Source organism: Centroberyx affinis, unplaced genomic scaffold (assembly GCF_046629955.1).
Source record: "Centroberyx affinis isolate AG114_WGS23_722 - 3 ecotype Tasmania unplaced genomic scaffold, CSIRO-AGI_Caff_v1 ptg000177l_1, whole genome shotgun sequence".
Lineage (NCBI taxonomy): Eukaryota > Metazoa > Chordata > Actinopteri > Beryciformes > Berycidae > Centroberyx > Centroberyx affinis.
This window is the reverse complement of record NW_027278874.1, coordinates 386,095-410,625: the sequence shown is the minus strand read 5'-3', so window position 1 is coordinate 410,625 and position 24,531 is coordinate 386,095. Positions and strand designations below refer to the sequence as shown.

At 42.3% G+C, this 24,531-nt stretch overlaps 2 protein-coding genes across 2 annotated transcripts in view; one reads left to right on the top strand and one right to left on the bottom strand.

The window, feature by feature from the left end:
• The window catches only part of LOC139657561 (rho GTPase-activating protein 12-like), a 68,925-nt gene extending 58,457 nt beyond the window's left edge, over nucleotides 1-10,468 (top strand). Inside the window, 9 exon segments of the mRNA XM_071535452.1 lie at nucleotides 1,637-1,738; nucleotides 2,666-2,764; nucleotides 3,817-3,919; nucleotides 4,422-4,541; nucleotides 5,994-6,092; nucleotides 6,452-6,529; nucleotides 7,095-7,229; nucleotides 7,658-7,763; nucleotides 8,592-10,468. Coding sequence (XP_071391553.1) covers nucleotides 1,637-1,738; nucleotides 2,666-2,764; nucleotides 3,817-3,919; nucleotides 4,422-4,541; nucleotides 5,994-6,092; nucleotides 6,452-6,529; nucleotides 7,095-7,229; nucleotides 7,658-7,763; nucleotides 8,592-8,766 — 1,017 coding nt within the window. The 3' untranslated portion in view covers nucleotides 8,767-10,468.
• Nucleotides 10,469-19,047: 8,579 nt separating this feature from the next.
• LOC139657579 (kelch-like protein 10) lies at nucleotides 19,048-22,486 on the bottom strand. Its single transcript, XM_071535477.1, has 5 exons — nucleotides 22,341-22,486; nucleotides 21,189-21,678; nucleotides 20,367-20,981; nucleotides 19,832-19,981; nucleotides 19,048-19,410 (listed from the first exon to the last, which is right to left on the bottom strand). The coding sequence occupies exons 1-5, from the start codon at nucleotides 22,484-22,486 to the stop codon at nucleotides 19,048-19,050; spliced, it is 1,764 nt and encodes a 587-aa protein (XP_071391578.1).
• Between the last annotated feature and the right edge of the window lie 2,045 nt (nucleotides 22,487-24,531).

The window sequence follows — 24,531 nt, the reverse complement described above, 5'->3', positions numbered from 1 at the left end:
GCGGCTCCTTCCCTGAGTTGCTCCTGTCGCTGTTGAGTAACTGGAGGCCGGCGGCTAAGCGGCGTCCCGCTGTCTCCTTCGGCTACTCTGGGCCTGGCCACACCCCCTCTGTATGTCCTTCGTCCTTCCTTCTGTGTGTTTCCCGCTCTTCCTCTTCCTTGCATGCCTCCTCCCACCTGTCTGCCACGCTCTGGCCCCACCCCTCTGTGTGGTATTGGTCAATCATTGGCATGGGGCAGGGATTAGGGATTACTGTTTAACTCTTAACAAAGTAGGTTTCGGTTGTGGTTTGACATGCCAGAATCATCATTTACATCTTATGTTTTAGGTTAGATACCCAGAGAAACTTACACTGAGTGAGCATGTAGGGGAGGGACGATATGCTTATCTCATGATACGATTCGATACAACCACGATACGATGTAATATATAAAGGTTCAGTGACAACAACGTCTGACTGTGCAGAATTATGTTTATTTTTGAGCCACAAATCTTGGCATCGGCTCGCTAGAATGTAAACAATTTAAAAATGCCATTACAAAGTGCAAATAATATAATTTCAATGGAGAGCTTGTGAAATTGTTATGGGCAAGCCGTCTCATTTGTGATTTCTACAGCAGAATAAAATGGAGCTAACATCGTGATTCATTTGTCACATTTTTGCATTGCGATATATTGAATTTCGATATATCGTCCCACCGCTAGGTTTCAGTGTTTTGGCTGTTGCAGGGATTGAAACTGTGGCTAACCCAATCTCATGAACCACCAGGCCATCCTGCCAATCAGAGACAGATTTATTCATCGGGATTTGAAAAGTCTTTAAAGTTTAGTGGTTCATCAGGATGTAGGTCTATTGATATTTCACGGATGCATTTCATAAGCCTGCTGTGAATATAAATAGCTTCTCAGTTCACCAATAGGGGAGTGTCATGTCATGCATGCCGATTAGCCATTACATGGACAGAGCATGACACACAGGCAGGATAATATTCAGATGTGCTGTGTTTTTAAAGGTTGCATGTGTGTGGACCGAAGTAGGATGATGGAGTAAAACTGAAATGCTTATGTCAAAGGAGAAGTTGTTAGTTTGCAAATTAGGCAATTTCTTAAAATTTCCCCAGAGTTTTCTCTCTAATGGGTTTTGCATTATGAGCTCTCACAGTGAAGGAAAATTCAAACACCTCAGGTAATGCAGTTTGATGACGCCATATGGTCACCCTTTCCCTGATCTTGAGAACTCATAAGCCAAAACTCATAAGGATGAAGAAAGGGAGGTTTTTGAAAATTGTCTGCTTTGACAGAATACTAAAAACCACTGACTATCTGGCCTGCATTCAAATCCTCACTTTCCTTGTAACTTCCACGACTTGTAACTTCCAAGGAGGTCCAAAGTTCAGAAATTAGCAGGAAAAGTAATTTAGGAAGGTGAAACACCAAACCCTACTTGAATTTTAAGTTGCACGTATGCTCCCTAATCACATTCCTTAGTGGCATAATTGTATTTTTATGAGCTTGTGCTACAGAAATGGTTGTACTGTAGAACCCTGAAAGGCTAAAAGTCATTTTGAACCAGTCTGACCAGCCCTGGTCTGTATTAACCTGCCTGTCTCTTGATTCTCTCCCTCTCTCCACTCAGTTTGGAGGCGGTCAGTCCAAGCCGGAGTTCACTGTGGACCTGAAGGGAGGATCAGTGGACTGGGCTTCCAAGGACAAGTCCAGCAAGAAGCACGTTTTAGAGGTGGGGGAGAGCTCACGTTGACTTTATTTCTCCTTCCTGGTTCTTACTGCTTGTTTTTAATTTAATAGATTTGTGTCCTTAGTTCCCTGTAAACCTTATCACAAATCTGACTGTTAAAAGCTTTGTATAAATAAATTTGACTCTGCTAATTTGTGTCATCAGACCTGAATGATTTAGTATTTTTTTCAAATCATCTTATAGTTTGTTTTCTTTCATTTTAACCTTCTTGGAGTATGAAATGGTTGGGATTTGCCACAGAAGTCAAAACAAAGAGTGCCAGAAAATTTAAATGATTACAATAGTATTTCAAAATCTATTTTGTATTCTTTTCTCTGAATGACAACTTATTGACACCATCTGAATTGTCTGGATGCACTAAAGCCCACACATCCTGTACTAAGAGAGGGTCAAAACGAGGAGGTCTTCAGGTCTTTTAAAATGTCTTATATTGTATTATCTGAAATCAAGGCCCTGAAAGGTCTTATAAAGGGTTTCATTCCAAAACACTATGTATCCATTTTCGTCACCAGTCAATATTGTCTGTCCTCAAAAACAGAACTACTTTGTAAGCAAACATCTTAAAATGACTCATGCTTTATATTTATTTCAGGTCACATTTTGTAAGAGCAGGTGTCCGTTTTTCACCATTTTCCTGCTTTTTATGGTTAATTTTGTGGTCAGCATAGTGTTAAATTTATTGTAACTGGAAATCTTTAATGGTAAAAACTGATACATTTTACTTGCTGAACCTGCAGACTCTGTGAATACATGAGAGACAAAAGCAATTCAAGCTAAAACAAATACTTTGGCATTACTAATGGACCCAGGTCTGCTGTGCAGACACTCACACATCTGATGAAACTGAAGCTTAGACAGTGATATTCATGCAGTTTGCTGTTGGTTGATGTCGGTGTTAATGTGTTGCAGCTGAAGACTCGGCAGGGCACGGAGCTGCTGATCCAGTCGGAGAACGACAGCATCATCAACGACTGGTACCGAGCGCTGCAGGACACCATCAGCACCCATGTGAGCACCGACACAAACACCCAGTCCCTCCACCCACCCCTCTCCCTCCGCCCTTACACCTGAATTAACATTAGAGTAGAAAACTTGAATGTCACTGAGGCTGATTTGTTGTGCAATTACTTACTTTACAAGATAAAGTGCCTTTATATTATATTAGTGAAGTGCATTTTATATGTGCTAGTTAATGTAAGGTGTGATTTAAGGATAGATTGTTCACAAGATCCCAGCTGTCGCCGCAGTCTGTTTAGCTCAGTGATGGCTGAAGGAATAAATGAGTTCTTAAAAAACGGTTAAAGAGGAATAAAACAGGCAAACACAGGAGGAATAAAATGGGTAAAAATAAATAAAAATTATAAAAATGAATTAATAGTAAACTAAAGCAAAACTAAGTGTTTAAAAAAAAAAAAAACGTAAACTGAAATAACAACAAAAACGAGAATGTGAAAAAACTACAACCAAACTAAAACTATCTTACTCGTAAAACTAACTAAAATAAAATAAAAACACATGAAATTATTTTAGTTTTCATCTTTTTGTTTATGTGCTGGACAAAAAAGAGACTGAATTTTGCAGATAATCTTTGGCTTTTTATTGCTGAATGCTAATTGCAAAATTAATGTAAATACAATTTTAAATTAATTTATGGTTTATTGTGTTACACAATACCTGTTGCAAACATATACAATATACCTGGTCTGAACTTCTATCTTTATACCTTTATACCAGAAATACTAAAACTAGAACTGAATAAACTAAATAAAAAACAAACTTAAACACTGAAAACTAAAACTAAACTGAAATTGAAATGGAATTTGAAAACTATATAAAAATACAAACAATTGAAAAATCCAAAACTATGATCAACATGTGGTTTTAAGATGGATTGTCACTTTAATCAGGCTTGACCACTGGCATCACTTCCAATCAACTGATTAAGAATATTGTTACCGTATTCTGAGAGTCCAAAGTTGAGGTTTTATTTCCTTGTGTGTGTGTGTGTGTGTGTGTGTGTGTGTGTGTGTGTGTGTGTGTGTGTGTGTGTGTTCCTGCAGGCCTGGGAGTCTGATGAGGCGATAGAGGAGGACATGCCCGAGTCGCCCGGCGCAGAGAAACAGGACAAGGAGAAAGAACACAGAGACTCCAAGAAGGGCAGAGGTGTGTGTGTGTGTCTGTTGTTGTATGGATTATATGGTGTGTGTGTGTGATACAAATAAACAGACACATAAACACTCACACACATCATACAGAGGCTTTGCCTTGATGGAAAGGCAAAGGCTTTGGAAAGAAATTCATACATAGGCATCAACTTCACTGTTTATATTTGTCTAAGAAGCAAATTTCAAGCATTTAAGCATAAGCCTTTAGATCAAAATGGCTTTAAGAGAATGAAAAACATAGTACATTCAATCAGGTGTGTCCAGACCTTTGACTGCTAGTGTAGATATACAAGTCTGAAAATGAAAGCATACAAAAAGAGTGTGTGTGCATCTGTGTGTGTGTGTACATGCTTTTGTTTGGCTCAGTGCCTCCCTGCGCTATAAAACAACTGCTCATCAGTTTCGTTCCCCCAAAACGGGGATGGCGTTCATGCCGCTCGGTGTGCTGAGGCAAATGGTGGACTACATTGTCCCGTCTCATGTCCTCCTCCCCCCCGCAGCCATGAAGAGCTCCACCAGCATGGACGCCTCCGACAACAAGAAGACCCGGCACAAGCTGAAGAAGTTCCTCACCCGCCGGCCCACGCTGCAGGCCGTCAGAGACAAGGGCTACATCAAAGGTACCGCACTGCCAAAAAAAAAAAAAACTCATGTTAACAGGTCATTTGGTCTGTTATTGAGTCATAAAATCATAATTTTCTTCAAATAAGTGAAAAAAATCTGCTAGTGGCGTTCAAATCAACGTGTTTCAAGAATGTTGTCGAATTCTTCTCTTGGTTTTCCAAAAAAAATAAGATTTGAAAGGCTGAATATGAGACTAAATGAGCTGTTAAGATGCATGTTTTTTCGCAGTATTTTGAATTGAATTTGAATTTAGAGAAGTGTATTCCAGGCAGGGAGAGTCAGGGAATCTGATCAATTCTCTGGGAAAGTCAGGGAATATTAGGGAATTTTACCTATCGGTTTACAGGACTTGTCTCACACATTTATTGCATTAGCTGGTGGTTTTCAGTCCAGCTGTAGTGGAAACCAGACTGTTCACTCCTGTAGAAAAACAATATTAACAAACCAGGAGGGAGGAAGATGTTTAGGTCATGGAGGCACTCTGACTTAGTTATGGAAAGTTGTGGAAAAAGTAATTGAATTTTCTCATATCTCATATTCTTCTCATTGTTATAGATCGCATATATATTGAGGTTTTATAATTTTCATAATTCTCTACCTTTTTCATAATGCACAAATCTCACATGGTCTTTCTGTCTCATTAAATTCTGCTCCTACTGATAATACCACAGCTTTTTTCACACATCCTGTTAATTCTGGAATCTATCTTTTTCATTCATACATGTCTGCTTTCTGTCCAAATGTTGGAATTGTCAGTTGGGTTTTTTATAGAACCCCATTTGCTCTAATCTTATTGCTATCCTATTCTTCTTTGATGTATTTTAACACTTCTTACTGCTGCATCGGCCCAATTTCCCCCCAGGGATCGTTAAAGTTTCATCTCATCTAATCCAATAATTATAGCCAACTCTGTTATTTGTTGTATTAAGCTTTTGGTCTAGATGATATTTCAGAGAGCTGAGACAAACTTAATCTCCTATGCTCTAATAGAAAGAGAAATAAGGTACAGACCTGAAATGTTAAGTTATTTAAAGCTGTAGTCCTGTATTTAAAATGTTTGTGACATGTTTATTGTTAGACTTGTTTTCTTCTAGTACCAAAACATCCTTCTCTTTGATAGATCTCAAGTTTTTCCTATGCTCATATTATTCTTAAAATCACTCTAATAATTAACACTGGCGACCAGGATTTCCCTATGTGACATAAAAAATACTAGTTTTCTGAGATTGTAAAGCAGCTTCATGTATTAATGTATTGACAATCCGTTTTAATGGTTTCTACCTCTTAAGTTTTTGTGCTGAAACCATAATAAAACAGTTGTTTATTCTGCACAGTGAAGTGCTTGAGGCTAATGTTAATTATTGTCAGAGGATATGAGCATAGAGAAAACATATCAGACGGACTTCGGACCGTTTTGTGACCGTGGTTTCGTCTTTCTGCCTCTTCAGATCAGGTGTTTGGCTGCAGCCTGTCCAGTCTGTGTCACAGGGAGGGCGGCACGGTGCCAAGCTTTGTCAAGATGTGCATCGACCACGTGGAGAACAACGGTGGGTGGCATCGATCCCAGCTTTATCAATATACCAGGCCTGAGTTGGCGAATAATGATTAGAGTTTGTTTTAACCTGCCTGGACTGCCAGATGGGTGGAGTTTACTGCTCCAGGATAACTCAGATAGTGTCAGGTACGTTGTAAATGACAATAAAGTATACTATTATAACTTTGAAATACTGTCCTGTGCCTATCAATCTAAGCTTTCTGGCACTCAACCCATTCAACACATCTAGTACTCCAAGCAGATTAAAACAAACCCTAAGAATTATTTGCAAATACTATTGGACCCAGCCTGATTGAGGGTTTTTGGGTGTTGCTCCTGTAAAGCTGGTTTTCCTCCCATGTTCCCCTGCAGGTCTGTGTGTGGACGGGCTGTACAGAGTCAGTGGGAACCTGGCTGTCATACAGAAACTACGCTACGCTGTCAATCACGGTAAGTTACTGCCCTCCTGTGTTTAAAAAGACTGCAACAGCTCCTTCAAACAGCATATGTTTAACTTAGTTTTTAATTAACATTGCCTTTTACCATTTACAGTGTTTTTTTTAAATTCTTCTGTTTTATTGTTTGCTTGTCATTTTATGAGTTGATCATTTTAGAATTGCTGTTGTCAGTGGCATAGAGGGTCATTCCTATGCTGGACTGATTTTGAAATTTTAATGTAATGTAATGGTTTTAATCCATTTACTGTTTTTAATCCATTTATTGTAATCAATCTATTTTATGTAAAGCACTTTGAGTTGCATTCTATGTATGAATGGTGCTATATGCATAATTTTATTATTATTAAACTTATTAACAACTCCTATTTTCACTGAATGTAAGACATTGAAAAATAATATTATGAAATAAATGACAAATGATTGAAAAAATTATTCTGAATGGTATTTCTGGCAGCTTCTTTTGCTTAAGGTCATGTAAGCTAGTTTAAGGATCCGTTGATAGTGCACTGTTACTTCATGGTGGGTGTGTGTGTGTGTGTGTGTGTGTGTTTTTCCAGATGAGAAGGTGAACCTGGTGGACGGGAAGTGGGAGGACATCCATGTGACCACCGGGGCTCTGAAGATGTACTTCAGAGAGCTGCCCGAGCCGCTCTTCACCTACGCTCTCTTCCACGACTTCGTCAGCGCCATCAGTACGTTCTGAGCACACCTCCACATCATTATTACTAGAGTCTGAACAAGTCCATTTCCCCAGGCTTTGTTAATGCATGTGCTCACATTTTTAAACGACTTTACTGTCTGTATCATTAAAAATGGGGTCAGTGAAGCAATAATTACTCAGGAAGCAAACTTGTGACTGGAAGCTTGCTGTTGTGAATCCCCAAACCCAGCAGTTCTCAAACGTCTTCATGTCACAGACTCCCACTTCATGAGGATTTTGTCCAAGGAAACCTTATGGGAAGATTTTTGCTGCTGTTAATTTTGTATTGAATTGCAGAATTGCCTACACTGAATGCAGGGAGAAAATGGTGGTGAAACTGTAGCCTATGATTACGGCTTGTACAATATACATACTGAAAGATCCCAGTGTATTGACAAATTTTGTTTTTCCATGCTGCAGAGTTTTCAGACTACAAGCAGCGAGTCCAGTCCATCAAAGAGCTGGTGAAACAGCTGCCAAGGCCCAACCATGACACCATGCAGGTCCTCTTCAAACACCTCAGGACGTAAGCAGAACAATACATATCACAATACACTCATGCTTCTTTATATATTTTGGTATATTAATATAGTTTTTTCAGTGGATAGACGCCACTCTCTAACCTCTCAAATAATGTATATCACCTACAGAGATTAAAAGGATGATTTTTCAGCAATTCAGACCTTCATACAAATCATTTTATACATTTTTAATGATGTTTAACCAGGGTCTGAAATTACCGCCTGCCAGGCACCAAATGGCAGTACAATTTGCCTTTAGCAGATAAATGAAAAAGGGTCACTTGTCACACTGGCAGCTAACCTTTGAGACAATAAAGTGAATGCCTCGTTTCTGTACTTTGGTGTTTTCCTGTTCTCAGAGTTTGTCCCTGCTGGCCACCGTACAGTCTCTCTGTCCGTGAGCCAAATCAAAGTAAAACAATGGCTCTGTATCAAACAGGCTCCTGATTGGCTGCCTGTTACGGTGCTTTACACAAAGCAGCGGGGTTTGTTCAGACGCAGAACGGACTCGTATCGGATGCATAGCATAGCCTGCTTCCTTTTGGCGCCCATGTTTCTGGGTGTGAGTGAAGACAGACCTGCAGCGATAGTTTCAGCATGGAGTCTATTTTCTCTGCTTGTTTTCACTGTCCTTTCTCCTCCATGTTGTGCATTTTCCTCAGGGAAAGCTCCTGGAGCACATAGAAATATGCTTCTGATGAGAAAAGCCCTGTTCAAAACCCGGTTTGCATCCGTTCCACTTCTGGTCTGAACGAACCCTGAGCGTCTGAACTTCTGCTCCTCTGCTGCCTGGATGGTTAACTTTAACTATTAACTGTCTCTTCCCTCTCCAGGGTGATCGACCACGGGGAGGAGAACCGCATGACCACCCAGAGCGTGGCCATCGTGTTCGGCCCCACCCTGCTGCGGCCCGAGACCGAGACCTGGAACATGGCGGTCCACATGGTCTACCAGAACCAGATAGTGGAGCTCATTCTACTGGAGTACGAGGGCATCTTCGGCAGGTAGACGGAGACGCCAGAGGACGAGCCGTTTTATCCTGTCCCAACGCAGAGCTCTTCCTAACCCAGCATGGCCCCGCCCACAACAGCCCGGCCCGGCCTGGCCCGGCCCGGCCCTGCCTGGCTCGGCCTGGCCCGGCACAGCATCTCTTCATCTCCACCCAACCTGCGGTCACTGGCTTCTCCAATCTCGCAACCTCCTGGACCAAAGCCACGCTAACGTTTCACGAACCAAAACATAGACGTATTAGTGACCAAAAAGTTTAGACTCTTTGCACTTGACAGTACTCGTATTTCATTTCTCCACAGCTGCATTTGTGCCATTTTACTGCAAAGTTGACATCCACTCCTGTCCTTACACTGGATTCCTACGGCCAATCCATGGGCAAAACAAGCCTCTACTACTGGATAGACTGGCTGAGACCAAAGGAGCTACTGGGAGATTTCTATTGAGGACAGTAGAGGAATGAACTGGATCAAATGAGCTGGTTTTAAGCCTCAGCAGCCTCCGACAGAGGCGTCAGTATTGGAGATCATGGAGGTGATGCTCGCTGCACCGCGTATGTACCGTACTGTATCTTCACATCACTTCTATAGACAGAAGACCATCCTGTATCTTGCCCTTGCCGTTACCGCTCAGTCTGTCCCTGAACCACACTGGGGAACCAACAGAAGAAACCCAACTATTGTACTTCTTACCGATCCACGTTGAGAGAAGAGGTGGAACCAACTAGCCAAGAGAACGAGGACGGATATATGGAGATTTCTTATCCAGGAACTAAACCTTGCTGAAGAACATCCCATTTCCCTCTTTTTCTACTAATTTTGTTCCTCTTCCTCTTTCTCTTTCTCTCACTCTCTTTCTTTGTTTCCTTCTTTCTTTATATTAAAAGATGCTCAATGTTTCTCTCTCCTACTCCCTCTGTTTCTCCAAATCTTTCTTTCTCTTCCTGAAAGACTGGAACCAGACCACGGTCGTCTGTACTCATCCAAGGCTTCGACGCCACTCTTCGTATCACATCTGTATTCTGCGCATCACCTCCTCCATTGCGCTTTTAGAACAAATCATCTCGCAGCGGTGAAAACATCAACTTGAAAAACAACGGTACACACCTGTGTGTTTCCTCGGCTAATGGATAGTAAATATTAAGGCAAAAGGCCTTTGAAAATGTATGTTCTCTCGATAAATTTGTACAGCATTGATGTGTGTGTGCATGTGGATGGGGGATTGGATGGACTGATGAATGGATGAAGTTGACAATATATTGTACAAATAGTAAATATAAGTATGTATGCCTGGAGTGTTAGAAATATGGGGGAGAAATCACTAATGTATGATGATTCTGTAACCAACAGATTGAGGAATAAAGTTGTGAACGGGGGATTTGGAGGTTTACCTGTGTGTCGGGTAAAAGGAGGATTGTGAATGTAACTTTACAGAGTAACTGCTGTTGGCTTCGTCAAACTGGAATAAAGACCTCAAATGAGAGAGATTCCAAAGGAGATATATTTTTTTATGTTCTTCTGCTTATTCATACATTCAGTCTCCACCTGTATTCGTCCCTTGTGGCTCAGTGAGAAGGGCAAGGCACCAACACTGCCAGTGTTAGGGGTTTCATTTTCAAAATGTATGCATTTATGAAAGGTAAGAAAATGCTCATTACATATATTATACAGTATATGCATTGTAGAAGTCAAATAAATAAATACTGGTCTTACACTGAAGCATATCTTACTTTGTGTAGTTACAGATTTCCCTGCCAGTTCTACAGTATCACTGTTTTCTTCAAGAAGGTTTTGAATTAGTCAGTCATTTGGAAAGAAGTGGATGTCTGGGATTTGTTGGGTGAATTTGAGGAAGATCACAACAGCCCCATTCCCTGTTTTCTCTCTGTTGTCATCCCCGCTGTAGAGGTTGTGAACACAAATAAAGCCTGGGGAGAGACTTGAAACATCTCCATTGAGATTCTTCATTGGAAATATTTATCAGTCTAATACTAGGCTTCATCTGTGTCATGGTGCAAAGCCCCATGTCTCTCTCTCTCTCTCTCTCTCTCTCTCTCTCTCTCTCTCTCTCTCTCTCTCTCTCTCTCTCTCTCTCTCTCTCTCTCTCTCTCTCTCTCTCTCTCTCTCTCTCTCTCTCTCCCCCCCCCCTCCCTGTCTCTCCTTCCTCTGAAACTGTATGAAGATAACAGTGGCTCTTATAATGGTGACAGTGCATTCAGCCAGGAAACTCAACAGGAAAGTTAGATCCTACGCTCCACTAACACCTTAATAAACAAAGCATGCCTTTCCAAACCCTGTCAGACCTCCACCTCTTTCAGCCAGGCTTTTAAAATGCTAAACGATACTTTTGAAACCTCTGACTGTCCCACATCTGTCCCACACTGTGTACATTAGCTGATGAGTTCAGGTTGTTCTTAGTGACTCAAGTACACAGCGGATCTTCTACAATATTCAGACTGATGCAGCTCTTAGTCTTCAGCTCCCTGTGCTGCTGATCTGCAGATAGAAACAACAAGCAGAGGGGCAGCAACGCACAGCAGAGAAGGGAAAAATATTCCCCTAATGGAGACCAAGTGAAGTTCTTCAGCATCATAGTTTCACCTCATAAACACAGAAAAAAAACATCAAATCCTGGTTGTGGAAGAGGAAGGAAAGCCTGGAGGAACGGGCTTGTTGTGATCTTCTCTTTCTTTCTGAACATGAGTCACATTAACCTTTCTCACCTCGGCCTTCTCCGCTCACCGTTCAGTCATATTTTATTCTGCTTGTCTGTCTGGAGCCGAGTGAGAAGCAGAGGTACCACAGTGTCAGCTGATGCTTTCCTGAATGGAAGGCATTGATTATCAGCTGGTGATTGGAGGACTGGAGACAGAGGCGTGTCCAGCCTGACCAGTACAACATGGCATCAGTGTTGCTGTATGGACAGTACAGTCTGTTGTTCAGTACTGCTGTACAGACATGCATGTAACAGGTTGTAATATTACAGTGTTAGAGTTAAGCTACATTTTAAAGTGAAGTAATCTATGGCTTTTATCAACCTCTAAAGAAGGAATTGCAGCAACATCGATCAAATTTTTCTCTTCCTACACAAGTTTCCCCTTGAGCTACGGTGGCCTGTAACAACAACAATAAAGTCACAATTTCACAATAGAGAGGAGCAAGGTAGCTAATTAGAGCAGAGATCCAACAGAAATGTTCGATCTTTTGGCTTGAGAACGAGGCTTTTTAACTTTCATAAGATTTTTTTCAATGTCAGTCGCTCACCTGTAGCACCTTCTTCTGTTATTGTTCCAAAACAGAGTTCAGGCTGGAAAGTGAGTTTTGAAAGGCAGAAATCTCAGCACCTGGTGAAGTAATGGTTGAGTCACTGGTTTTGATCAATAACCTTATCAACCCCTGCAGATAGATTATGGTCATTTTGTTCTACGGGGCAGGGAAAAGTTACTTTCTCTCTCCAGAGACAGAGAGAGAGAGAGAAGGTCAAGTGAGGCGTATCAATAGAGGGATGTAGAGACAGCGAGGGAGTTTAAAGAGATGCTTTTTAATTGGAGGGGGGCCGTCCCAACACACACACACACACACACACACACACAGCCTTTTCCCGGTAGCATTGTGTGTTCAGATGTGTCAACATGTCTGACTGAGGTCAAGGCTACATGTCATTCAGTATGGGAATGACCGAGATGTGGATTTAACATGACAGACAGTTATTCTACTGGGACGTTTAGATCAAACTGACACACAGACAGATAATCAGACTGTACGAATTTGCATCAGATTGTTTCAGTTTTCTTACAACGTTTATCATTAAACCCCTGAAACCACAGCCAGCTTTTTCCTGCACAGTTCAAAGCTAATGGAGAAAAACACATTACACTCCATTCATTATTATTGATGAAAAGAGAGAGAGCGAGAGAGGATCCATAGGAAGTGAATGTGCATGTCTCCTCAGAGAACGAGGTGCAGGTTGGGTACTGCAGTTATCATATGTTATATCAGTGAAGTAAATAATGCAGGACAGTCCTGGATAACTGCATTTATTAGTGAGCTTTGTTTTTCTATGTTTTGTCCATATATTTTGTTTATGCAATTCTTTGTAACAGTTGACAAAAGGTGAGATGAAGCTGAAAAAACCCCCCCCAAAACTTCCAAAAGAAACTTTAAATTACTTTGAATTACTGTGTAATTAAATCATCTGACTAGAGCGGGTGACAGTTTGTGCAGTTTTATGAAGTGTTTATGAAACATGCAAATGATCAAAAGAGGATAGCGGTGCTGCAAAACTGCAACTGGTAAAACTGGCACAGTAATTCACATTCAGGAATAAGAAAACACTCTGCTGTGACGGTCTCAGCTTATAACATCATGACAGTCCTGCCACTGAAAAACCACAGGGAGCGAACTGCAGAGCTTCCTTTAAAACTGTTCTTTCTGATGCGACCCTTATGGAACCAGGAAACCCCACTGAGATTAATCTGTTTTTCAGGGGAGACCTGGCCAAGAGACAAACATCAAACAACAATGTGAAAAGGAAAACTACAATCACAATCGCATGAAAGGAAACAGCAAAGTCAGAATTTGCCCATGCAGCTGCTCCAAAAGGCAGCAGGCCAATCTAATCTGTTTTGATGAGATCCTTGATGTCTGGTCTGGGTTAAACCTCGACAATGGATTCTTTCATCAGCGATTTCCTGGTGCAAGGTGGAGAATGCAAAGCGTTTCACAGAGGGCAAAGGTTTCCTCTTGTTCCCCTGTGGAAATATCTTCCACGTTGGAGAAACTGTCGGCGTTTTGACTTTCCCCCGCTCTCCTGCTCTCTGTCCTCTGAAGCTGAAGCGTCTGACTGCCGCTGTGTCCGAGTCACAGAGGAGGAAATATCTGCTGTGGGAGAATCTATTAGATCTCTCTCACCTCAGAGGCTCCAGGATTCCCCCTGCGGAACATCCTGATTACTTTTGTGATTTAAAACCTCCGAGCGGCAGCGGCTCCGGGGGTTATCTGCTAAGAGCCGCAGCCGTCGACCCGCTCAGCCGTCGACCCGCTCAGCTGTGCGACGGCCGTCTCGCCTCCCATCAGAGGCTTCAGGCAGCCGGACACCTGTGAAATAACTTGGAGAGATCAGACAGATCCATGCAGAAACACAGCGGCTGGAAACTGCGATGCTGCTGATGTGACACACTGACACACGAGACCCCAAATAGAAATGCATTAGACCTCAGAACCCATTTGATAAGAGGAACAACATCTGAGAAGATTCTTGTTGTTGGATTTGACTTTCTAACCTCTAGAGTGAGAGAATAATGAAATAAAACTATATAAAAAAAAAAATTCTGGGACCCTCAAATTCCCCTGCTGATCCCCCACTTTAGGATCCACTGATCCAGGTGACATGCTTTGTTCTTAGTCACAGATTAGCAGGACAAAGTTAAATTTTTATTCTGAATCCTCCTCATAACAACCTGAGCTGTTTGTTCACACTGTAATCGACTTGAGAAAACTGTCATAAACACATTTATGTTGAACAAAAAGAGAAACACGGTTGCCTCGTTTTCTCGTTTGTTGGTGCAGAAAATTCGAGCGCAGCTGAACTTTTTGGTGGCGTTCGGCATCAACATCAAAGAAACAGAGAGAGGAAGCGGGAGGCAGAGAGAGTATCAGAAAGAACTACTCAATACAGAGGAATCAAAGGATTGTAGAAGAGTAGATGAAATAAATAAAGGTGTGCAGACAGTCATAGAGGCGCTCATGAATGCACACAAGCCCCCACACAAGTATTAGCAAACACAAACACACAAACTTTTGATCAGTAATGTATAAAAAAAAAGTGCAGACAGAGATTTATGAAGCCACATTTGATTTTGTTTTGTGAGAATATATTTCATTCAGATTGTAGGTGATCCACAGAAAACACAGATGATTGACAGCTGATGATGAAAGTTGTCTGAAAATGTCAGAAGATAAGAGATTTGAGCTTTGTTTTTGTCTCAAACTCATTAAGTCTGAAAAAGCCACCGACACTCTGGAGAAACCTCTCTTCTGCAGTTTCTAATGAATTTATGAAGTCAGACACCAACATAATGCTGCTCTAAATTTTGTGAACCAGACGGCTGAGTAAAGACTTCCAGCAGCAGGATCCACACCTCTTCTTCTTCTTCTTCTTCTTCAATACATTTCTCAGTTTATCCTTCAGCTGGACTGTTTGGGTCTCTGTTGACCTTTTACTGTAATTATGTTGTAAACCAGCGGCAGAACTGCAGGCCTGCTGCTATCAATCTAATATCTGCTCTATCTGAAGGGACTGGCTGCTGAATTAGATTACAGTGATGTGCTGCTTTATCAAGCCGGTCTGAGACTCTGAGACTCTGCTGGAAAAGGATCTTGGCTGTGAAAAGTCTTTGGAAGATGTTTTCACTCTGTGGCCGAGGCACAAAGACAACAACTGCACAAAAAGCATCTCACAAAAAATATTTTTTGTCATCCAGACATAAGGTCTCCTTTGAGGTTAAGGTTAGGATTATACTAAATTTTGTAGGTGACACACCAGCAGCTTGTGGAGGTACAGTGATAGTTTCAATGTTAAAGTCTTTGTTCTCTGCATGTGGATTTCACAGACAGACACCACTGTGGAAATACACTATAGGGTTGGGATGCTGTTGCCTTGGCTGTTGGAGCACATTGTAAGTAAGTATATTGTATTTTAATGTTTTGGGAATGACTACAGGCTGCAGGACTGCGTGTAGAAAGACGTTGCTGCTGCTGTGAACCAGGGCTCAACTCTGTTTTCTGAATATTTCTGAATCCAAATTATGCTTATTCTTTAAATGATTGTGGTATGAGCTCTAGTTGTTTGATAAAAGATTGCTGTGAAGATTTTTAAGTCACAGTGAAAGAGAGGGGACGCACAAAATCCACATTTGTCACTGAGTGGGCGGGGCTTTCTTCGAGTGGGCGGGGCTTTCTTTGAGTGGGCGTGTCACTCAGACTGAAGAGAAAGGTCAACCAACATGCCTATTCAAACACGCAATGCAGGATCTACATTTCCCACAGGTAAATGTACAGCTATGGTTCATTTCTTTGACCAAAGGTTTAGACAGATCAACAAATAACGTTATTTTTGATCAATGTATTGTGCAAGAGTCAAACTTGGTGTACAGTGTGCTCGCTTTTAGTCAAAGCTAGACTTAACCAGTTCCTAGGCTAACATTGGCTAGCTGCATCGCTAACTGAGATGTGATGCACTTTGCACACAAGAATAGAGATATTAGATAGATATTAGAATTGTGCTTCAGTCCATCACTCCTTTGCATGCGTAACTCTATATAAGAATGAAACACTTGCACTCTGCGCTTGGTATTCCAAGTTCAAAACTTGTTCTCTCATTGAATTGCATATTAGATACAAATAGCTGTCTTCATTTCCAGGTGCTTTGCATAATGAATGCATGTAGGAAGGAAATGTCTGTATTTACGGTTTGGTATTCTAAGTCAAAGCCTTTTTATCTAATTGCACATAAGTTGCAAAGTTTCCAGGTGATTCAGTGCATCACCCCTTTGCATATAACTGCACAATAAAATGTATATATAATGTATTTTGTGCTTGGTATTCCAAGTTCAAAGGTTTTGTCTTACCTAATTGCACATAAGATCCAAAACCTTTTGTATTACTGCCCTGCCATACATTTCATTTACAAGTTATTTAACATGATGGCCTCTCAAAGCTGGTCACTGTGCCACTACTGACTATTTAAAATATTGGCTTTGTACACACCATGGTATGAAATGGTTTAATTTTGACTAACTTGCCTGTTTTATAGCTCTTACAGATATGACACCTTTGCTGTTAAAGAGGAATCATCTAAAAAAGAAAAAAACAAATAGGAATGGAGGGTGTTTTGCAGTCTTTTAAGAGGAAAAGCCGAGATACAAGCACATCTGAATTATCCACACAGATACCCACATAGGCACATGAGAGCCGCAGCACACTGGAGTGTGAATGGTGCGTGACAAAATATATGAGTATGTGTCACTGGGGATAATGGGGATAATAATTGTATTTTAAATGTTTTCTTTATTTGAAAGTTCATGAAGTTGCGTTCACAACAGAGAAGGGATCTGGATGGGAAGAGTAAATGTGCTCTGCTTTCCTCAGTGCGACAGCTTGCACTCCTTATTTGAACCTCATTGATTGGTAAATTAATAATTTGCAAAGCTAATCTGGTAACTTTTGAAAGACTTTTGCAAGTGAAAATCCTAAAACTTTGTCATATCATTCTTTGCTTTATTGCACAGTTTTTAGGTGTCATAGCATAGACCAAAGCACTTGGCAATTAAGACAGGTATTTGGATCTTATATTCAGTTCAAATAATGTATAATAAAGTTAGAATACCAAACACAAAGTACAGGTGTCAGAGTCATACAGAGGAGTACACTGAAGCACAGACATTAGATATTAGATATTATTTACACCTAAAGGTGAAGTAACCATTAAAGAAACACTGTTTTCAGGAAGTAAAACTAATGGGATTTTGATATTAAAAAAAATATAACAACATAAACGTTTTGGGCATATATTGTTAAATGGGTGTTTATTTTGACATGACAATTGGCAAACAAGGAGACAAAGTCATTTCTGATTTCATTGTGACTTTATTTTTTTGTGTTGGAACTATGAATTAATTTATCTTCTGTTGGGGACACTTTAAGCCGTTACACTGTCTTTACTTTTAACACAGGCACAAACAGGAAGTCCCTCCCTTCCAGGAGTCGACAGAACAAAGTGGCCTTGTATCCACAGAGTAAATCAATCCATAACCATCCTTTGTGTATAACTCTTTTTGGTGGTGTGATCAGTGAGTATTTATGTTGTTATTGATCATATCTATGTTATGATTGAATGTGTTAATTAATTAGTGAATGGAAGGCCTAGTGTATATCTGTTCACAGTATACATTCCTGCTTAATTATTGTCATATTTATATTTACATATTGGAAATGCTTACTTAAAATTATATATTTACCTTATTTTTTTTTTACCATATTTACCTGTAAAGAGGGAATTGTTTACCTGCTCCGCTTACCTTTAATACTTACCTGCAATGCTCACCTGTAATGATGACACACCTGTAATGCAATTATTATTGTTTTATATTGTATTTTTCTTTGTTTACTTCTTGACATTTGAACATGCCACAACACTTCCCTGTTCCTTGGAAGGTTAGTGTGCAGAGGAGTTTAGCAGTGAAGACCTAGTTTGGCTCATTAGGTAGACACTGCACAGTAACAGTACAGCTTTAGTGAAACGTCTAACAGGTGCTCTTCCTCGTGTCGTCTCTTGGTTGGGCGCTCTGCTACAACACTGACTCACAGCGGGACCGTGCAGATCATGTGTTGTAGCCCAATAAAATGCGTCAAACTGAGGTCAAGTCTTGGGAGTGCTGCTGCTGTCCCACAACAGTACACCTTCATTTATCCAGGACGGTTTCTGCTGAGCTTGCATGGTTTTTTCAGGACTGCCCTACTTCAGACTCCTATACTTCCACATAACTGACACCTGGGGGCTGCCCAGTACAGCCGCAGTCTTCCTCTGCTTGTCACTGAGTAGCTAGACTGGAATAAGTTGGGGATGAAGTGCCTTGGTCAGGTGTACTTCAGCAGTCATTGAAGAGGGAGGGGAGAGCATCAGTCAGGCTCTGCCCCTGCCCTGTTTCTCCCAGACAGTTTAAGCACGTCCTGATTTCACCGAGTTAGAGCCGTCCCAGGGTCAACAAGGGCGGTGCTTGCCTTAAAGGAATAGTTCACCCAAAAATGAAAATTCAGTCATTATCTACTCACCCCCATGCCAGTGTCAGGATGGAAAGCCTTTTTATGAGTGATTGGATGCTACTGTGTTGTACTGATGTTACTGAGCTATATTACATTAAGAAGTAACTATTACCGACATAATATCATATGTCGGTATTGACTCATTTTGTTTTTTGTGATACTCTATGGATCCAACCCAAGGAGAACTTTGTCTTTTTCTTTCTCCCCTCCACAGGGACGTCAGAGGTCAGAGGTCAGGCTCAGCTACAGACCAACACATTGAAGCTGGTAGGGATTCAGTGGGTTGAACTCTTGTCTTATAACACAAAGCTAACAAAGAACTGAACAAATCATAGAAATTCTTAGAATAACAACAGTACCACTCCTTTTAGATGCAAAGAGAAATTAATTTCATTCATTTATAAATGCCAGTCTATGCCAAGGTGGACGGGTGGGACTGGGCTAAAAATAGGCCGAGATGTTAGATGGATCCCCCTGACCCGCCGGCGGGCTCCTCGGTGCCGGGGAGGTACAGGATGCAGCGAGGCGCGGCGTACTCGGCCATGTTGGGCAGTCCGTGTGCCACGCAGCAGCTGAGCGCGCTGCGGAAGATCTTTATGTCGTCGGCCTCGTACCACTCGGCGGTGTTCTCGTCGTAGCACTCCACGCTGAAGGTGGTGCTGAAGCCGTTGAAGCCTCCGACCACGAACAGGTGGTCGTCCACCACCTCGATGCCGAAGTTGCTGCGCTCCTGCAGCAAGGAGGGCACGGCGTGCCACGTGTTGCTCAGCGGGTTGTAGGCCTCAACACTGCTGAGACGGTTGACGCCGTCGAAGCCGCCCACCTACGACAGGAGAGGAGGATTATGGGTCAGAGGTTTCAAGTGGAGGTGGGGCTGGTGCTGTGTTCATGAGCTTTGTGCAGTGGTTCTCAACCTTTTGCTCTTGTGACTCCTTAAAATTAAGTGATGCCTACTTGCGACCCCCGTTAAACACAGTCCAACAGAGAATGAGTTTCCCTTTCAGGTCGTTTCATTTGATTATCAGAGAGGCTGAAAACTATTCACTATTTCAAAAGAAAAAAACAAAAATTAGAGAAAAACAGAATAATGAATCATCTGCGACTAACCCTACTTGAAACCACCGGTAACCAAACCCTCCCTAACATTCCCTGACAGTCCTCTAGTGTCCGGCTGGAGTCCCCTCTCTGTGTTTCAGAGTGTTTGAGCGTCATATGAGTGTCATCAGTGTTTGTGTGCTCCTTACTGCGTAGACGTGCTCTCCGTAGGCGATGACGCCCACGCCGCTGCGCCTGCTTCTCATGTCGGCGATCAGCGTCCACCGGTTGGTCTCTGGGTCGTAGCACTCAGCTGTCGCCAGGCACTCGTTCCCGTTGAAACCACCGCAGATGAACACCTAAGGAGAGTTAAAGGGACATTAAGTAAGTAATGTGATCTTTTATAGACCTCTGCTGGCGACCAGGAGGAATTACAACAACATTGACTGTAGGCCTCTGGCTCAGCTTACGGTGGCCTGTAATTGACACAAACAATACAGTCACATTTTCACAATAGAGAGGAGTAAGCAACTAATTAGAGCAGAGATCTGTCTAGTGAAGAGCTGATATATCCCCATGCTAAATATTGGAATAATAAAATATCTTTGTCATTTGCTTTTTTGGCTTGAGAATGAGGCTTTTTAACCTTCATAGATGAAATGTCTTTCGATGCTGGCATTTCGTCCCCCTCTCTCTCTCCCAATCTTTCTAGCTGTTTGTCGAGTTATTTCTAGCTCCACCCACCTTGCCGTAGAGCGTTGTGGCGTTGGCGTCGCTCCTCTGCTCGTGCATGGGTGGGAGCACAGTCCACTGGTTGGTCTTAGGATCGTAGCGCTCGGCGGTGTTGTGCCGAACATGTCCGTTGTAGCCTCCCATGGCGTAGATGTGCCCATTCAGAACGGCCACGCTGACATAGCAGCGGCGTTCGTACATGGGCGCCGCCTGGAGCCAGGCGCGGGTGCCGAGGTCCAACTTCCGCACGCTGTTGAAATGCTCAACGCTGTCGAAGCCGCCGACGCAATAGACGACGCCGTCGAGGAAAGCGGCGCCGTGGTAAGCCCGAGGACTCTCGCTGTCATCCGTCACGTTGACCCAGCGGTCGGCGCGGGGATCATATGCCTCCATGCCGTTGGTCGGACTGCCGCCGCTCCAGCCTCCGATGGCCAATAGGACGCCATGGGGCAGGCGCGGGCGGCTCAGAGGGTGGACATCTGCGCTGGAGGGTCTGTTTATGGTCAGATCGTATATGGCCCTCAGTGCGTTGATGATGACCGGCTTACACTCTGTATTGTCTTTCACCAGAGTGTTGTTCTTAACGTTGTTCATGAAATACTCTGCGGTCATCAAGGCCAGGCGGACCTGGACAGAGAGGAGAAGACACAAGTTAGAAATTAAACAGTCTGAACAGATTTGTGAGATGAAGCAGATATTGGGGAATATATTCTATAATTCTATAATATTCCAAGCACACAGGAATATTTGTTGCATTTGTCATCTGTAGCTTTGACCCTTGCACTCCACCCAAAGTGCAAAGTGCAAAAATATGATTGTCCATCCCTCGGTTACCTTGGGCAGCAGCACAGAGATGTGACCTTTACGTTCCTCAGGCGAGTGGCCGATCCAGCGGAGCACGGCCTCGAACGCCGTGCTCTCCTGCCTCACGCTGAGGTCGTCCCGCTCGAGGATGTCCGCCAGCTGCTGCAGAGAGAGCGTCAGGAACTCTTCGGAGGCCGCGGCGATCTCCTCAAAGTGCCGCAGGATGAAGCGGTGGGCCTTGCGCCTCAGGTCCAGACAGTAGTAGGCGTCCACGAACTTCCAGATGCCGATGCAGTTCTCGGGGCAGAGCTGCTCCTCCAGGAACTCGCAGCAGGTGCGTACGACGCCCATGACGCCGAGCTGGTCCGCCGCCGCCAACAGCTCCTTCACGTTCTCCTCGGTCACCGGGACAGAGCGGGTGTAGGCGAACTCGACGAGGAGGCGCATCATGTCGGCCGACACGCCGGGGATGTTGTACAGCCGCTGCTCCTGGGACGTCCAGCCGTGGGTGAAGAGAGCGCTGTGGGATCAGGATGGAGAGGAGAGCAGAGGATTATTTTGGGAATGTTATTTTCTTTCAAGATGTCCTACATGTTCACACACACATACAAACACACACACACACACACACACACACACACACACACACACACACACATGCATACGTACATAGACAGACACAATCAGGCCTTGTATGTTAAAATTTGTAACATAACTGCAGAAAATTCAGTGAAATACAGTCCTGAACATCAATTAAAGAGTGATGTAAGATGTTCATGCATACACCCACACACACACACACACACACACACACACTCTCTTTCACACACACACACACACACACACACACAATCAGGCCTCATATCTTAAAAAGAAAATACCAGTGTCATTTAGAGTTACAGCCCTTTTACTTCTGTCTACATCCAGTTTACATTTACTTTACTTTAACTTTTACTTGTTTTTTGTTGTTATATTTTTTGTTAGAAAGTTAAAAGCTCTGTAGGAAACAATGTGACTTGACTTAAAGAGAAGTAACGCAGTAAGAAATGATGCAGTGAGACTTTTTGGTCTGGTTTTGTTTTTCAGATTCAGTTGATTCACTGTCATCATTTCGGAAGCATGCTTTTGTTTTCCTTCTCTATTTAAAGAGTAAAACTTTATTGACATCTCCTCACAACTCACCGGAAGTATGAGCTGCAGCTGCAGAGGATGATCTTGTGGGCGTTGAATTCAACGTCATCCACTCTGAGCACCGCGTCACACAGTTTCCCCTCCAGACGCAGCTCATTAAACACTGAGCTGTTTGATGCTTTGTCTTGTTCATTCATTTTGTTTTATCGATCGATATCATTTACTCTGCTGTTCAGGTCCTGAATGATTTTGTCCTTCTCTCAGTCAGGTTTCACCAGTTTGTCTGCATGTGAGATCATGATCCTTCAAGCATCTCTTGGTCAGATTCTGTGGCTTTATTGCATCACAAAGCCTCACAATAAACAGAAATTAAAGCAGTGGGTATTATAGTAACACAGAAACACAAATAAAAACACTATTTCATTATTTTCATGATTTATTTTATAGTGTGATACTGTTTTTACTCCAACAACACCTTACTATAATGTGATTAAGGCCATAGAAATAGAATAGAATTGTCGTATGGAGATTTTCATCATGTTCACATGCAGCTCAGTGAACTAATCTTGCATTTAAGCTCCAAAGTGGGTTTTCGACTGCAGTTATAGTAATATATCCCAAAATGCAATAAAATAGTTTCTTCAGGATGTAGGACGTCCTACAATCTGACAACAGCTTGAGAACAAGACTTGGATGGAATATGAATAATGGAAATCGTGAAACAAACTCAATTAGACTAGTCATATTTGTGGAAAATGAATAATTCCCATCTCAAGATCTTCAGTGCTAAAGAGGCATGTGAATATTTCTGACAGGAATTTTCCCCATTAGTAACATCTGATTAGCTCTCACCCAGTTGGATTAAGGCCTCCAACTATGGACAAACAGTCAGAGTTAGAAACACAGAGGAGTTTGTGGTTATAATATCCCCACGTCCGGTTTGTTTTCATTAAACAGTTTTATATTTTCCCTAATGAAGTGTCTGCCTGTCTGCCACATCTATTAGTGTAATATCTCCACATTCGTTCAGGTTTGATTAAACCTGTGAGTGAAAAAACGTCCTCAGAGGAGAGAGTGACGCACCGGCCGGAGACGGATGGAGCGATATGAAGAACATCAATAATACAACAGCGGACAGTGACAGACAGGTCAACACACACACACACACACACACACACACACACACACAGTCTTTTATGGCCCACCCCAGAGGAACTGCCCTCCCATCACACACACACGTACATCCTGACAAGACCTCTCCTTTGACTTTTGCTACCAGTTCTGCATGGTAATTATATTCCTCTTAGCCATTTACACACACACACACACACACACACACACACTTACACCCCGACAGGCTTCTCCTCTGACTCCTGCTACCAGCTCTGCATGATGATCACATTCCCACAGTGGTTTGTGTTGCCGACACCGGCTCACCTCTCTGCTCTGAACCAGACTGAAGCCAGCGGCCAGCTGGGCTGAGTGGCTGACGAGCCGCTCAGTTACCCAGAGGGTTCATTAAAAAGAGGAAAGAAAGAGAGAGAGAACATACAGTACATGCAGACCGACCACTTCACTTAGTGTCATTTCTAAAGGTATCGCTTCTGGGCGTTTAGCTGGGTGTGATCTGTGGGCAAGCATCATTTAACATTATTTGTTTATGTTTTACCTATTTTGTAGTAAGAGTAAGATACAGCTATTTGGATGTGAAGGATAGTTAGGCTAGCAAGCTAACACTACTTGTTTAGCCTACCAGAGATAAAAGTAGTAGCTAAAATATTTTAGGCTACTTCAGGTAACGTTGCACATCAGGAAGACCTGCTTTCCTACATGCTTTATTTTGTTGAGATCTTTATTGGTCTCATCATCCAGGAAAACCTGACATAGCTGTAATAATTATCTCATCCATCATCCATTTAAAGACGAAGTAGAAGTAGGAACAAAAATGCAATGACTTGGATAATTTGAGCATCAGGTTTTGATTGGTTCTTCCCACTGAGCAAAAGACGTGATTTCAACGTCGCGTCTATGCTTTAGCTCTCATATAGCCCAGGATCATTACGGCTATGTATAGCAGTAAATACATTATTACAATGAATAAACATCTGTAAATCCAAACTAAGACGTAGACATCTAATAAACTTTCACTTTTCAACCCCATTTAAACTTAATTTAGCCTAGACGGCTATGGGCCATTTAGACGTGTTTTAAACGTCTAATCAACGTAAAATTGCTCAGTGGG